At 39.1% G+C, this 16,019-nt stretch overlaps 1 protein-coding gene across 1 annotated transcript in view; it reads left to right on the top strand.

The window, feature by feature from the left end:
* Positions 1–16,019, top strand: part of PRKG1 (protein kinase cGMP-dependent 1) — a 1,334,778-nt gene that overhangs the window by 1,197,405 nt on the left and 121,354 nt on the right. The window contains exon 9 of the mRNA XM_027840670.1: positions 3,421–3,495. Coding sequence (XP_027696471.1) covers positions 3,421–3,495 — 75 coding nt within the window. The remainder of the gene's footprint in view (positions 1–3,420; positions 3,496–16,019) is intronic.

Here is a 16,019-nt window from a genome sequence, read left to right as displayed (position 1 = left end):
CTCACTCCTCGGATGCCTTTGCATGCCTTTCTTCATTCTTCTCCCTCCTTACCTCTTGTGGGAATATCATGTCCTCCTCGGCAGAATAAAGTTCCTTGAGACCAGGGACTGTGCCCTCAAGGGAATATTCCCTCTTAAAATCCACACGTGTGCAAAATCAGTGTTGGGGAACAAATGAGTGGGCCTTTTGACATGGTCCTAGCACCCTCACTGCCCAAATGATCTTGTATTGATTTTGTGTATTTTATATATGGATATGTTTTTGTGTACATATCTGCCTCGATAAAATGTAAGTTCCCACGGAGGGAGCATTACTTTTGTTTTTGTAGCCATCCCTAGATTTAGCATAGGGCCTGGCGTACAGTAAGTGCTTAATAAATATCTGATGATAGATTGACCTAGCATAAAGGGGGGAATCCAGGATCATTCTTCCATCTTACTGATTTTACTGAATCTACAATCCTGCTTATCATTATCAACAATGATAGCAACAAGAATTTATTAAGCACTTACTGTGTGCCAGGCACTCTGCTGCATGTTGGGGATGCAAAGAAAGGTGACATGCCCTACCCATCTTACCGCCTTCCTAGGAATAGCACACTAATTAGCACACAATTAATTTCACCTCTCTAGTTTCCTCATCTGTAAAATGGGGACCATAATGGAGTAGTATCTGCATAGAAAGCAGATCACAGTGGTTAGGCTGCTGGGCTTGAAGCCAGGAGGAGCCAAGCTCAAAGACTACCCCTGACCCTTAGAGCTGTGGGATCCTGAGCAGCTTCTTAGTGCCTAAAGAAACCAAGCTATTAAGTTGTAGACTAGGGTTACAATCTGTGCTAGGGGAAGGGCATTCTCACGCCAGGAGTTTGCCACATCGTTGAAATCCAGATTCCTAATGTGAACATAGTACTCTCTCATAGGTTCACGATATGGATTAAATGAGAGCAAATACAGTGCTCTGCAAACCTTAAAAATACTTATATCTATACATAAAATCTATTATAATTATATGCATATATAGTTATGTCTGTAACAGTTCTATATCTGAAATATACAATCAGAGAGATGCAAACTTACCTCTATATCTATTTATGAAATATATTACTGTACTATATAAATATGTAATCAACCTATGTCTGAAATATACTAATTTTACATATGTATCGTGTGTGTATATGTGTGTGTGTGTGCATGTGTTTGTGTGTGTATATGTGTATGGTGTCCCAAAGTCTCAGTTTGGTTTTAAGCTTTAATAGCTTCAGAATTATAAATGCCTCAAACTTACAAAAAATTCTTTGAAACTTTATTTATTTAAATGTAGTTTACATTTATTTTTTGTGAGTTTTGCATAATCAACCTGCCATTATGAACTCCATTTGCGTTAGTTTCTGATGACACTGTCAGATCAGTGGATGAGGAGGGGAAGTTCTTTTATTTGGCATGACGATCTTCTGAGCTATTTCCCTGGATTTTTTCTTATGGAGTCTCATCAAAACCAAAATGCATGTATCCATACCCCTTTCTTTGGTCTTCCTAAGACTGGACCTACAAACAGAGGCCTTTCAGTCACGGAACATCAGCCGACAAAAATTTTTACAAAGTTCAATTATCAGCTTATGCAATATATATCAGAAGATGGTGATTATGTTGAACTTTTATAAGAAATATATAAATATTTTAAGATTTTAATAATTAGTCTTTCAAATGTTATTTTTTAAAAGTTTGTAGCATCTATACATCTACAGTTACTAAAGATTAAAACCTCACTAAGTCTTTCACTAAGACATATACACATACATATGTTTGTCTATGTCTATTTACATACACATACGTACTTTACAAGAGACAGCTTGGCATCATACATAAAAAGTTGACCTTGGAAGCCAACACACTTGACTTTCAGCCCCACCAGACACCTCTGGGCTGTGTGACCTTGGGCCGGGTATGTCCCCTTTCAGTGTCCCAACACTCTAAGCCGCAGCACATTTGCCTCCTTGCTGTGGTAAACCCTCCCTGGGAATTGCTTTTACACCTATGAAGTGGCGATCGAGCCAGGAGGTGTCTGTCTGAGGCTGCCCGAAGAGGGTTCTTAAAAACTGTGTTACTGGGTCACACACCCAGCTATGATCCTGCCAGTCAAAATCATTTAAAAACCTAAGTTTTATCTAGTAATAAAACGTGATTTTCCAACATCTTATTCACATAATGGTCACTTTCTAAGGATTCCTTTTCACATGCAAATACATTTACCTACAGATAAGCTTTTGTTAGCCTAATACTTCTTAGGAGGATTTAAAAGTACGTTGTGCTTCTAAGAAACTACCTTGCAGGGCCTTATAGAAATGCAGTGTGAGAAAATGTTCTGCAAACCTTAAAGATACCTACATCTATATCTGAAATGTACTGTTATTATCACATATACACACACATATATATCTAAAATGTACTATTATTTCCATATTTTTATGTCAACCGAATGTGTATCTGAAATACTCTATTGATAAATGCATATATAGATGCTTAAGTATAATATTATATACATATATAACATAAACATATAAATCATATAGTCCATATGTACACACATGTAACCTGCATATTAGCCCATCTGTATTCATACATAAAATATACTAGGAGCAGCTGGTGGCATAGAAGATAGATCACTGGGTCTGGAGTCAGGAAAATCTGACTTCAAGTGTAACCTCAAAATTGACTAGCTGTGTAACCCAGGGCAGGCCCCTTCACCTCTGTTTGCCTCAGCCTGCTCCCCTGTAAAATGAAGACAATAATAACAGCTACCTCCCAGGGTTGTCATGAGGATCACACGGGATAAGAAGTGTTTATCAAATTGCCTGGCATGTAGTGAGTGCTATATAAATGTTACCTATCTCTGTTATTCTATACATTATGTGTGTGTGTGTGTGTGTATATATATATATATATGTGTGTGTGTGTGTGTGTGTGTGTATGTATGTGTATATATATATAAATCTGCATCTGAAATATACTGTTATGCGATATATATGTACACATAGATCCATATTATATTAAAATATACTCTTATGTACATCTATAAACTACATGTGCATACACATTATAGATCTATATCTTTATGTGAAATATGCTATTCTTTACATCCTATAGAAGAGGCAGTGTGGCCTCGTGGATAAGCCAGGAAATCCTGCCTCCAGTACATATTGGCTATTTGATCCTGGATAAGTCGCCTAACCTCTCGGTGCCCCCAGGCAGCTCTCAAAGTCACCAGTTGCCAAGGGGTGCTTGCCTGCATCGGTGGAGGGCGTTGCTTTACCTGGGATTTCCTTCCACCAAGGAGATTGCTGATCCCAGTCTCCATCACTGCATGGATGCACATCTCCTCCTAGGGTTTGTTTCCTGATCCTTGTCTTTTTGTTTCTTCAGCTCTTTCAAGCACTTGATCGGAGGCTTGGACGATGTTTCTAACAAGGCCTATGAAGATGCAGAGGCCAAAGCAAAGTAAGTTAGCATTCATCTCAATCTCATTTAACATTGGTGGGCAATCTCAAGACATTAAGAATGTCATTTATCAAAATTATAAAAAAAAGCAACATTTCTGAAAGAGAGGAATAAATTATGGGAATAATCCTGCTGAGCACCACAGGGAGTCGTGAAGAAGAAAAAAGCAATATACAGGCTATGGTAAATATTAGTCAGTGTGACTGATAAATTACTGAGGGCCTCGCTCCATGAACAGGAGCTATTTATATTGATGTGTTGGTGGGTAAAAATAAACACATATATTAATAAAGACATATACACACATATATGTATGTATGTCTATATATATATATTTATCGGGGGGTAAATGATTGATCTACAATCTAATATAAATAATGCAAAGCAAATTAAATAAAATACTTCACCCCATGAACATTATTTTCAGAAATTATGATGTGTGAGATAGTAAATTATTCTACAAGAATTTGTAACTTCTAGAGAAAATCTTTTCTTCCACAAGAGAATTCTTAAGGTCCTTATTTTAAATGGTGCCATCACAAGTACATCTTTAGCAATTCCCAGAATGAATGATATGAGGTAGGTGAATGCCCACATGGTCACTAGGTAAATAGAGACATATATATATATACATGGATTGAGACATAGATACAAAGATGGAGACAGAAGGGAAGAGATAGCGAGATGAGAGATGAGAGAAAGAGCTACACAGAGAGAGAGAGATACATTGATAGATACATAGAAAATAGAGACAAAGAGACAGAGATAGATGATTGATAGATGCAAACATAGATACATACATATACAGTCAAAATGGATTTCATCTAGCCTGTCTAAACTCTTACGGATAATTAGTTTAAGATAAAAACCTACTGAATTTTCTTAACTTAACAAAAACTAGATTTGACTTGAAGTAATTTGGCTTTTTGTAAGAGAAAATCATCTTTGTCTTTAATGCTAAAGTCTGGATTCTCTGAAAGACCTGCACAAGACTCTTGGTTGTGTGATTTTAAACAGACATGACAAAACCCAACAAACCAGTCATCCCAGTCAAAATCTCCATCACTTCATTCAACTCAGGCATTGAATGTCATGTAATCCAAACATCTGGAAGATTGACTGATTTTTAAAAACCGACTCTACAATCTTTTCACTAGCCTGTAGATAAGTCTTAGTTCAAAGCCAGAACTATTTTTGCTTAGGGAATGGTAGAGTTTCAGTTGCCCCAAGAGTCTATGACACATGGAAGTACATTCCAGAAGAAAAAAGGAGTGAAATCGGTGTTGATTAGGCAGGAGTTAATCAATTTTTAAAAGGCAGTATCATATGTGCATAGGCACGTATGTAGCCACAAAGACTCAATTTGTGTTTGTGAACGTGCTTCTTGGGAAAGATACTGGGGAAAAAAAAAAACATTTTGTATTTGAACAAGCAAGAGTACTGAGTGATGGGAATAAGGTCACTGTCACCTCTGTAAGTGAGTCAGAATTTATTCAGTAAAATATATTGGATGATTTTGAAACCAATTTCTACGGATTTGTTAATATCACTATCTTGGTTTCACTTGGGGCTTAAGAGCATTGGAAGAGATTACTAAGAAATAATTGTTCAGGCTCCCGAAAGGGAGATGTCAAAATCATATTATGGGCATTTTTTAAAATTACCTCCTTACATTAGAACCTAATATGAGAGAGTGCATCTGTGCAGAGGACACTGATGACAAATGTCACATAATGATGCTTTTCTTTTCCCAATTTTATCCATTTTAATTTGAGGATGACTTTAGTCCATTTTATCTTTCTTCAATTTTTTTTTACTTACTTTGTCTTTTCTTGCTGTACTGTATAAAAATTAGACTTCCCAGTGGATTTCACTTTAATTTCTGGTGGAAAAGACTGACTTAAGACTTTGTGACTATCTTCATTCTAGTCACCCTTCTGTTTATTGCTATACATACCACTTTGCTCTGCTGGGTACCTGGCAGAGAACCTAAAAGAGGCAGCTAAGGGGCTGCAGTGGATACAGAGCCCTGGGTCAAGAAGGCCTGAGTTCAAATTCAGCCTTAGACACTACTAGCAGCGTGAGCTGAGACAAATCATTAAGCCTGTGTCAGTTTCCTCATCTCTATAATGGGTATAATAATAGCACCTTCCTCCCAGGGTTGTTTTGAGAATAAAATGAGATAATATTTTAAAGTACTTTGTAAATCTTAAAATACTACATACATGCCAGAATTTTTTTTCTTATTTTTATTTTTTGATATAAATATGCAAAGATGTTTTAAACTAGAATATTATTTTTTTCTACTCTCTTCTACTTTTTTTTTCTTCTTTAACCTTGCAGGGAGACTTCATATTTTCTTGTAAGTTGAAATACTTGTACTAGCAGCTCTACTGATTTTTCTTTTTAATCAGAACATTTTTGAAGCTGTGGAAATAATGTCAGCGCCTCAGAAGAAAAAAAACAAACAAAACAAAAACAAATGTGTTCCTCTACTGCTTCTATGATTTATGATGACTGTGATGTAATAGATAGAGTTATGGGCTTGGAGTTGGAGAGATCTCCTCTGATATGTGGCATTTAAAAAGGTTTGAGAGACCTAATTTCTGGGTAATTTAATCATCTTACTAAGAAGGCTAGTATGTTATTAATTAAAGGATGGTCACTTGTCCATCTCTCTCTTAGACCAAAGACCCTCATGGTGGTGTGATTACAATTTTTATGTCCTTCAAAGAGTGGGTGTTGCCCAGGTTGGCAATCAACTCTGATTGGTTAACAATTAATGAGAGAATGAATATCACAATGAGGGGCTGGACCTGAACTTTGATTATATCATGTGCTTCTTAAGTTACCCCCAGTCAGTGGGCAATCTATTCAAATAATTTACCCCCTCCCCACATGAGTAGAACACAATAGCTACCCCATCTGGGTGGGATCTGGATAGAGAAGAAAGTTAGCTCAAACTTCAGAGACTGAGGTCTTGAAATGAGGCTCTAAGAAAAAGGGGGAAATCAGAATCTCCCCAAATCATTGGTTATTAACAATCATTTCTCTCAGATACTGACTGTGTGACCCTGGACAAATCACTTAACCTCTCCAAGCCTCAGGACACTCCTAGAACTCCTCTATTTCACAGATTGGTTGTGCTTGGCTTTGGCTGGAATTCTGAACACTGACAAAGTTACTGAGCCTTCCAAGAATTGTGTAATGATTTAATACTTGATACAGGATAAAACATGAAGCGAAATTAAATTCCAAATGTAAATTATACAGCCCGGTATCATATCAATGCACTCAGGCTGACAACAGTTTTGTGCCTGTACACTGCTGAAAATAATCGGTGTGTGTGTGTGCGTGTGGGACAAGGAAAAGAATCGGTATCTACACTTGTTGAAAGAGAAGCAGTTTATGAGTTAATTTAAGATAAAGGCATAATATTCTGACTTAGGCAAACAATATGGAAAAATCAAGGTTTTCAAAATAAAAAGATCAATTAGGTGATCATTCTTTTTTAACTTTTAAGAAGACTCATTCCTTCATAAGTAAGTCACTATTCTTTTCAATAGCAAGCTGTACTTTTGTCCTCATATGGAATTTCTATTTACTGATCTCTTTCACGACTTGCTCTCTGCCTATGTGACTCTGGTCAAGTCATTCGGTGGCATTTCAGCTTCTGTTTCCTCACTTGTAAAATGAGCATATTATATCTTCAGGAGCTGCCTCTCAGGATTGTTTTGAAGAAAATGCTTTCCAAACCTTAAAACCTTATAGACATGTGTTAGTGTTTCTTGTTGTTAAAAATTTTTCTCTGGTGTAAAATTAGATATAGCAGTAAATGAATTCCGTGAGATCAAACTCTAGTCAATATTGACTGTTTTCCTTTGCCCCCCCAAAATTTGTAGTTGTTCAATTGTTTCAGTCATGTCCAATCTCTCTGACCCCATTTTGGGTTTTCTCAGCAAAGATACTGGAGTGGTTTGCCATTTCCTTCTCCGGTTCTTTTTACAACTGAGGAAACTGAGGTAAATGGGGTTAAGTGATTTGCCCAAGTTCACACAACTAGGATGTGGAGTCTTTCTGACTGGCACTCTATCGGCTGACCCCCAAATTACCAGAAAATAAAGCAATCATTCAATTAGATGAAGTCAATTGAAATGAGAGTAGGTAAAAAATGAGGGTCAGAAATCAGTTGGCTTAGCCTATCGCTATTACCTAATGCATCAGTTCTCTGGATGTATACACCATTCCCTGCAGGTCAGCAGGGCACTTGAAGGAGGCTCATATACAGAACAAGTTGAACACATCAGTTTGGGCCATTTTGGATGTAACCGACCACATGTAGGGTGTGTAAAACTAGGCATCACTTATCAGTTCCCTATAGAAAAACTGCTTTGTTTGGAAGCCTTTGCTGGAGTATTAACCCGCGGACCTTCCCTTCTCTTGCTTAATATTTCTTCTGGCTATGGCTTAGTGCAATTCAACTCTGGGCAACTTGGAACCTCTGCCTTGTATAAGACACAAAGATCTGCTTCCTGCCCTGAAGGAGTTTGTAGTCTAGCAGATACTTGCAAAATTTGACTCATATCAGCATTTGTTAAAAGCTGACCAAGCTGGCAACCCTGAGCTAGGCAGGGTTGTCATGCTAATTTCAGGACTGAGCAGTCCCGGAATTGAAGCAAGCCAAAACTAGGTGAATTACACCCCCTAGGGGAGAAGCGAACTGTGCCACAGCTTCATTAGTCAGCCAAGCAAGTTAACAACGTATTCTCGCATCGTCCTGACTGTCAGTCATCTCTGCCCTTCTAACTCTTAAGCACACATCACCCTCCCCACACTTTCCTAGGCTTTTCTGGGCTTTCCCAAGATCGCAAGGCACAAGGAGAGTGACCTGCTGCCTGAATGCTTGGGATTGTAACTGCACCCATGTTAATTTTCAAAAGGAAAATTTCCTTCAAGTTTGTGTCACCACCACTCCCTGAACTTCCTACCTCCCCAACATTAGATTAAAAACTTTTTGAGATCAGGGAATACTCAGGGATTTGGGGGAGGGAGAGAGAGACAGAGACAGAGAGAGAGACAGAGACAGAGACAGAGACAGAGATACAGAGAGACAGAGACCGAAACATACAGAGACAGAGACCAAGAGAGATTTAGGAGGATGATCAAGTCCTACAATTTCATAAACGTCTAGAAAATTCCAACTGTGGAAATTCCCTCTAACAATGTAAATCACAGATTAGTTACCCAGATGTAATTTATTGTCTGAGAGATCTGATACCAAGTGGTTAAGGAAATCCCCTGACATTACACAGCTGCTATGTGTCTGAGGTCATTCTTGAAGAGACCAGGGCTTCTGATCTTCAAGGCTGACACTCTACAATAGCTAATGATAAAGATGACGATGATAACTAATAATTAATAATAATAATAATAGCTAGCATTTATACAGTGATTTAAGATTTACACAGAACTTTTTAATATTATCTCATTTTATCCTCACAACAACACCTAGAAGGTAATTGCTCTTACTATCATCATTTCATAAATGAGGAGACTGAGGCAGACAGAGGTTAAGTGTTTTGCCCAAAGTCATGTAGCTAGTAAATGGCTGAGGCTGGATTTGAATTCTGGTCTTCTTGACTCCAGTTCTCATACTCTAGCCACTGCACCACCTAGCTGCCAATATCAACTATGCCCCATTGCCTTTCACTTAGAAGTCACTTAAGAAATCTCAAGAATCAAAACTTAGAGCTACGTAGGACTTTAAAGGTTTTGTAATCCAATCACTTCATGTCACAGAAGAGGAAAGTGAGGTCAAGAGAGAGATTTAATAACTTGCCCAAGGATTCACAGGTAAAAAGTAGTGTAAAAGAAATTTGAACTCAGGTCCTCTGATTGCTTATCCAGGACTATTTCTGCTGTACCAAATTGACTAAGTATTTGTAGGATAGGATAGGATAGGCTAGACTAGGATAGGATAGAGAGTGGATTGGGACTCAGACCTGGAAGGGTAGACTACTCAAAAGTTGTCTCCTCTGTACTCTGACTATCCATCCACCCAAAAAAAAAGCTAGACTTGTCCTCCAGCACAACTTACATGATATATATGATTCAAATGTAAAAAGAAATATGTTTTATGTTTCTGAAAACTTCTTGGGTACTAAGAAGGTCAGAGAGGAAATAACTGGAATATTTCAATTTAATAGACATTTGGAGTGAACTCCTGAGGCTTAATTTGTGAAAATCCATGACCTCTCGGCAAAAGTAGAGCAGTTTCTGTGGATTCCTGATAACAGAATGATCCTGAAAATGATTCACTATCTGTGGCAGTTAAACCAGTAAGGAAGGTTGTGCCTGGTGTGGATAAGCAGAGTCATTTTGAGTCTCTTAGTCAAACTGCTCAAGAGATGGACCATAAAGTTTGGCTTAACTGGAAATAATTCTGTTTGGAATATTTCTTAGAACGATATTGTGGGATGTGCAAGACACTGGCACTGAACTGTCCAGCATGGCATGCTCACATCAAAGAAGGAGCTGTGCTCTATGAGTGAAGAGGAATTTCAGTAACTCGAAGGACACGAGACATCCCCACTCCAAATATTCATGTGAACTATTTGTGCCTGACCTGTGGTAGAGCCTTCCAGGCTCCTATCCATCTGATTCATCACAGTTGGACACATAGTACCTTGACCCCAACGTAGTGGTGTCATTTTGGTCAAGAAAGACGGACAACCACTAACCAACCAACCAATCATAGAACCTCAGAGTTGGAGGGGATTTCAGAAGGGTCATTTAGCTTAACACACACCTGAACAAAGTCCATATCAATGGCATTCCTGACAAATGAGCATTGATTCTTTGCTTAGAGATCTCCAATGACGTAGAGCCCCATGCCTCATTTCCCCCTGGGATATCTCTGGTTATTAAGATGTGTGTTCTTATATCCAATCTAAATTTACATTTTGGAAAGTTCTACCCAATGCAACTAGTTCTTCCATCTAGAGCAAAGCCAAGTCTACCTCTTTGAGACTTAGTTTCCTTATATTTAAAATGAGAAGTTTGGACCAGATTCCCTCAAGAGCTATGACATTATGATCCTATATGCTTTATGAGCCTTAAAACCCTACAGAAATGTCAGCTGATGGGATGCTCTGAGAAGGTGACAACACTAGGTAATCTTTCACGTTTATGAAAAATTATGGAATAGCTCATACCATATATATAAATAATACCTTAAATGGTAGAGAAAGCTATAGAGAGAGAGAAATAGATAGATACATACATACATACATACATACATAGATCATCTCATTAGAGCTTCATAGCAAGTCTGTAAGATGAAGTGCCCACAATCATACAACTGGTTGGTAAAAGGAGGGTTTGAACCCAAGATTCCTGACTCTAAGACATACATCCCTTCTACTACAACATGCTATCTCTCTGAAGTCAAAGAACCTGGGTTCAAATCCCATGACTGATGTTTATAACATGTGTGATCTTGAAGAAGTCACTGTACTTCCTCAGCCTCAGTTTCCCCATCTGCAATATGAAGCCTCTGAGGTCCCTTTCACCTCCAGAGCTCCAAGCTTAGGATCTCAATTCCATTTTTTTTCTGAGCATGCTCACCCATCCTGAACTAGAATAACAAACCTCGTAAGATAAATTTTCTTTGTAGAAAATTACACTTGACAGGAACTTTACCTTGGAGACATGTTAAAGCTTCACTTGATTGCTTTTAATTATCCAACCTGGGCTTCTGTTTTTAAAATATAAAGTGGGAAAAATGAAGACATTGTCAAGGCAGTCCTGAGTCCAAGGGAAAACATATTAGTGCTCACTGCTCCATAGCAACTGGTATGTCTGTGTTCATAAATGTACATGTATTTTTGGTCTAGACCTGGGCTTTCACTGGTTCAACATAAAACCCCTTCAAATAAACAAGTAATCTTTCATCCACAGAGCCCCAAAAATCAGGTGGAAAGGTGAGTGGGCACTCAAACATGAAGTTATTTGCCCAGGATCACACACACACAGTCTGGATGTGTCAGAGATGAGACTTGAGGTCAGGGCTGCGTGCCGCTCCAAGGTCAGTCTCTACGACTCCATGCTGCACATATGTACACATGTGTATGTATGTACATGTGCAAGTATGTACATTGGTGTATTATTGCATATGTATTGCACACATACACATATGTATCTGGCGCCTAGGTGGCACATTAGATAGATCACCGGACCTAGAGTCAGGAAGACTTACTACAGTCTTCCAATCCAAAGTATGAATCTGGCCTCAGATCCTTCTGATCTGTATGACCTTAGGCATGTCACTTAATGTCTCTGTGCTCCTCAACTCTGAAGACTTCTGGTACAGAGGACTTTTCAATCTGTCTGATAGAAAGGTTTGCCTTCCACCTATGGAATTATGGCTTCAGACTCTCCCATCTCATTTCTCTATAACTTAGGGAAAGGACCCAGATATGTTTAACTGGGAAAAGATTTAGTGGGGACAAGAATGTGATGGACAACTGGACCTGTTCTGCTTAGCAACTGAGGGCAGAACTTGGATGACTGGGGGAAAGGGGTTCAGAAGTGGTCAGGCTTCATGTTTGGAGCTTGGAAATTGGAATCAGGGAGGCATGGCTTCAAACCACGTCAATAACACTGCCAGATAGTTGAGTCTGAGCAAAAAGCACTTGGAGTCTCAGTTTCTTCTGAGGCTCAGATGAGATAGCATATATGATTTGCTAACAAATGTGACTCTTCTTAAGTATTTTGGGTTTGGAAACTTCACCTGAAGGAAGAACTTCCTAACCATTAAATCTGCCCTTTAGAGGATGAGAGTGGGAACCTCACCAGAGGCCACTTGGATGGCTGTTATACAGAAGGCTAGGTGCCCTCTGGGATTCTGGGATTCAGTAAGGGTAGATTTACAGTGTCTGGTATAAAACCCCTCCGTAATGCAGGAGTATATCAGTGAAGCAACATTATTATGTATTTGACAGGACTTCTGTTCTCTGAAGGATGGGGCTAACCTGTTTTGTCATGTTACAAGGAGTGAATGAATGAAGGAATGAAGGAAAGAAGGAATAGGCATTTCTTGAGCACTTATGTTCCAGGCACTATGTTAAGTGCTGAGGATACAATGAAACAAGAAAGCCCCTGCCCTCAAAAAGCCTCCATTCTCATGGGGAAGATGACATCATCCTTCTGAGGAGCACTCCATTATGTCTTCTCAATGGCAATGTTTTGGTCTCTCACATTACTCGGTAGAGAAAGATCTTTTTTGTGTTTTGGCATGCCAAGGGACCTGGCTTGTCCGGCGTTTTTGAAAATAGGGCTAGTCTGATGTGTCCCAATCTACACAAGGCTGCACCAGTCAGTCCTGTGGTTCATGTGGCTTGCTAAAGTCTTAATGCCTCTTAATGCTTAAATGCCTCTTAGAGTCATGAGATTTCTGCAGTGCACAGTGAGAGCCCCCAAACTTCCTAAACCTCTAGTCTTTGAAATCTTGACCTTTTGTAAACATGTTCAGGCACCGGGCACTTTGGAGGAAAGATCTCCACATTCCCACCATCTTTGCCACCACTTATTTCCAACATCCTCTTCTTAATAAAAGGGGATTTCAGGGAGAGGAGCCCAGAGGGACTTTTGTTTTTTATGATGAGGATTCAGCTTGCTAATATCCTTTTCCCAAATCCCTCCTATATGCCAATTAAGCCCAGAGAACACTGACCATTTCCTTGAGTATCTTAGCCCTCAAAGTGCAATCAGGCCTCAATGATCCACATTAGGGCCCATAGTCAGAAAGCAGCTTCGTTCCCTGGACAATCCAAAAGATTTCATTTCACTGAAGAGCAAAGGGTAAGCTCTTTGGAAAGATTGCAGCAGCTGGTCCTGAACGAAGGGGATGACTTGGAGGAATGATTTTTCTCTTTCCTGTTCTAGTCCAATATTCAGGATTCGTCTTCAGGACACATTTTCCTAGTTTCCAGATTGTGAAAGGCTTTAAATACCAATTAAAGGAGTTTGCATATTATTCCAAGACAATAATGAGCCCCTGAAGCTTCTTGAGTAAGAAAGTAGCATGGTTGCAGGATCTAGGAAGATCATTTTGGCAGCCGGAAAGGAGAGAGACAGGAAGTTACTTGGGAAGCACTTGCAGTCGTCTGGTTGGAAGGCCATGAGGGGTCCAAACCAGGATGGTGGCTTGTGATTGGAGAGAAGGACACAGAAATAAAAGATGTTGCAGGGGTAGAAGGGAAAAGATTTGCAAATGATTGGAAAAGGGGAATGAGAGGAAAAGTAAAGGGTGACCCTCAGTGACTAAAAGGAAGGAAGGGTCAGTCCTTACCTGAAAGAGGGAAGATAGGAAGAAAGGGTGAGGTTAGGGGGGAAATAATCAATTCTCTTTTGTACACGTGGAGTTTGAGATGCTCTCGGGGCATCTAGCTGGTGCTGGTCAGCATTATCTGCTGCTGTGGGCCTGGAGCTCAGGAAAGAATTGTGGGCTGAATGTGTATCTACACATTCATTCTTTGAACCCTTGAAGAAAAGCAGCAGATTCTCTGATGAATGGAATCTTCCCCAGGGCTTCCTTATTTCTTTACATCCCTCCCACCCAGCAGGACCTGGCCCATTATAGGCACTTAAATAGACATTGAGGTCATGTAGTCCTGAGGGAAAGCGTGAAATAAGACACGGAAATAGGAGAGGACTGGCCGTGAATGAGTGATGGAGATTAGACTGATTTGGCTGGAATTGAGACTACCTGACACCGAGACAAGAGCGGTCATGTAGCTTGGGATCAAGTTGTATAGGCCTTGAATGTCAGCATCAGGAGGTGAAATTTTATTTTCTAGGTAATGAGAGCCTACTCAAGCTTTTGAGTAGAAAAGTGACATTCAAGCAGTCTTTCTTGAGAAGCAGCAAAATGCTGGTGTTTGGGAAGGACTCTGACCTCGTCAGTCTTTTGTTTTGTTTTTTAATCTGACTGAGGGGAGGGGAAACGGGGATCCAACTTTTTGTATTCTGTGGCTTATGAATCATAAAAATCTAGGGGTCTTCAAAGGAATTGGCATATTTCAGGCATATTTCAAGCCAGTTAAGAGGTTGCTGTAGAGAATTGTGCCCATTCTTCTGGGCATTATTTCATGTGACCACTGTCAGTGTATTTTGCATTTTTGTTGTAAATTATCATGAAGGTTTCTCTTTGGTTAAAAAAAAGATTATAAGATCTATGGGAATTTTTTAATCACTTAAATCACTTCAGAGTTTCTTCAGATTAGCTCTTTTTAGACTTAAAGCACAAAGGTCATCCAATCAGATTTCCCTTTTTACAATCTGAAAGCCACGCAGATGTAAGATATTCATTCATTCTCCCAAATGTTGACATCAGGAAACTTGGGCCAACGGGTTTTCTGGAGCTGTGAGGCATGAAGAAATCTTGGTAGGTACAGAAATTAACTGCATGAGCCAGATGACTTTTCATTTTCCTAATCACAGAGATAAGTTCCTTTTCCAGACCTGACCTTTAGGTATGATAATCAGTTGGGTTATCTTCCAGCAAAGTGCTATTAGTAAATTATTGTCTACCTTTGGAAGGAGAAAATGTTATACTAATATTTTCACATAAATCCTTTTTTAGAGAGTAATGGTTTTTAAATCCCAAATTAAAATGAGATCCAATCTAATTCAATTGAATGAATGGTAAGTTTCCAAACAATTAGTATCTTTAAATTAATTATGTGTGAAAGAAAGGAGAGCATGGAATTTTTCAGTGTGACTGAGGCCCATTGGAACAAGGGCTATACATATCAAACATGATTCATCCAAGACATTAGGCACAAACATGTGTCTTCTTTGGAATGTCTGCAACGTTAGCTTCCTGAGAGCAGGAACTGATTGATTTTTCTTTTTATCCTCCATGCCTCTAGCACTGTGCCTGGCACAGAGTAGGCCCATTATTATTATTTTTATATACTGAACAGTAGAAATAACTCTGGCTCTGAAGTCAGAGGATCTGGGTTCAAATTCCACTGCAAATGTTTATTTCCTATGCAATCTCTGGTAAATCACTTCACTGCTCTGGGTTCCTCATCTGTAAAATAAAGGGCTTAAGCTAGATGCCTTCAGAAGTGCTTTCTAGCTCTGACGCTAGGATCTTGTGATACTATGAATTGAGTTGAAAGCCATGTTAACTCCTGTAGGGAACTAGGAGGCTACTACTTAGTACCCCCGAACTATAGGAGAATCTACCAGATCAAACTTAGGAAAGTGTATCACTCATTTAGGTCATTAACACAAGACAACATAGTACTTTGAGAGTTAACATGTGGAAAACTTTTTGTAAGCCATAAAGCATTATATAAAATGTTTAAAAGTAGTAGTGGTGGTGGTGGGAGGAGGAGGAGTGGTGGTAGTGGTGGTGGTAGTAGTAATCATAGTAGGAGTAGTAGGAGTAGTAGTAGTAGTAGTAGTAGTAGTAGCAGTAGTAGTAGTAGTAGTAGTAGTAGTAGTAGTAGTAG

This window comes from Vombatus ursinus, unplaced genomic scaffold (assembly GCF_900497805.2).
Source record: "Vombatus ursinus unplaced genomic scaffold, bare-nosed wombat genome assembly UNPS02014847.1, whole genome shotgun sequence".
In the NCBI taxonomy this organism is placed as follows: Eukaryota; Metazoa; Chordata; class Mammalia; order Diprotodontia; family Vombatidae; genus Vombatus; species Vombatus ursinus.
The sequence above is the reverse complement of the archived record's forward strand: the minus strand, read 5'-3'. Positions and strand labels throughout refer to the sequence as shown.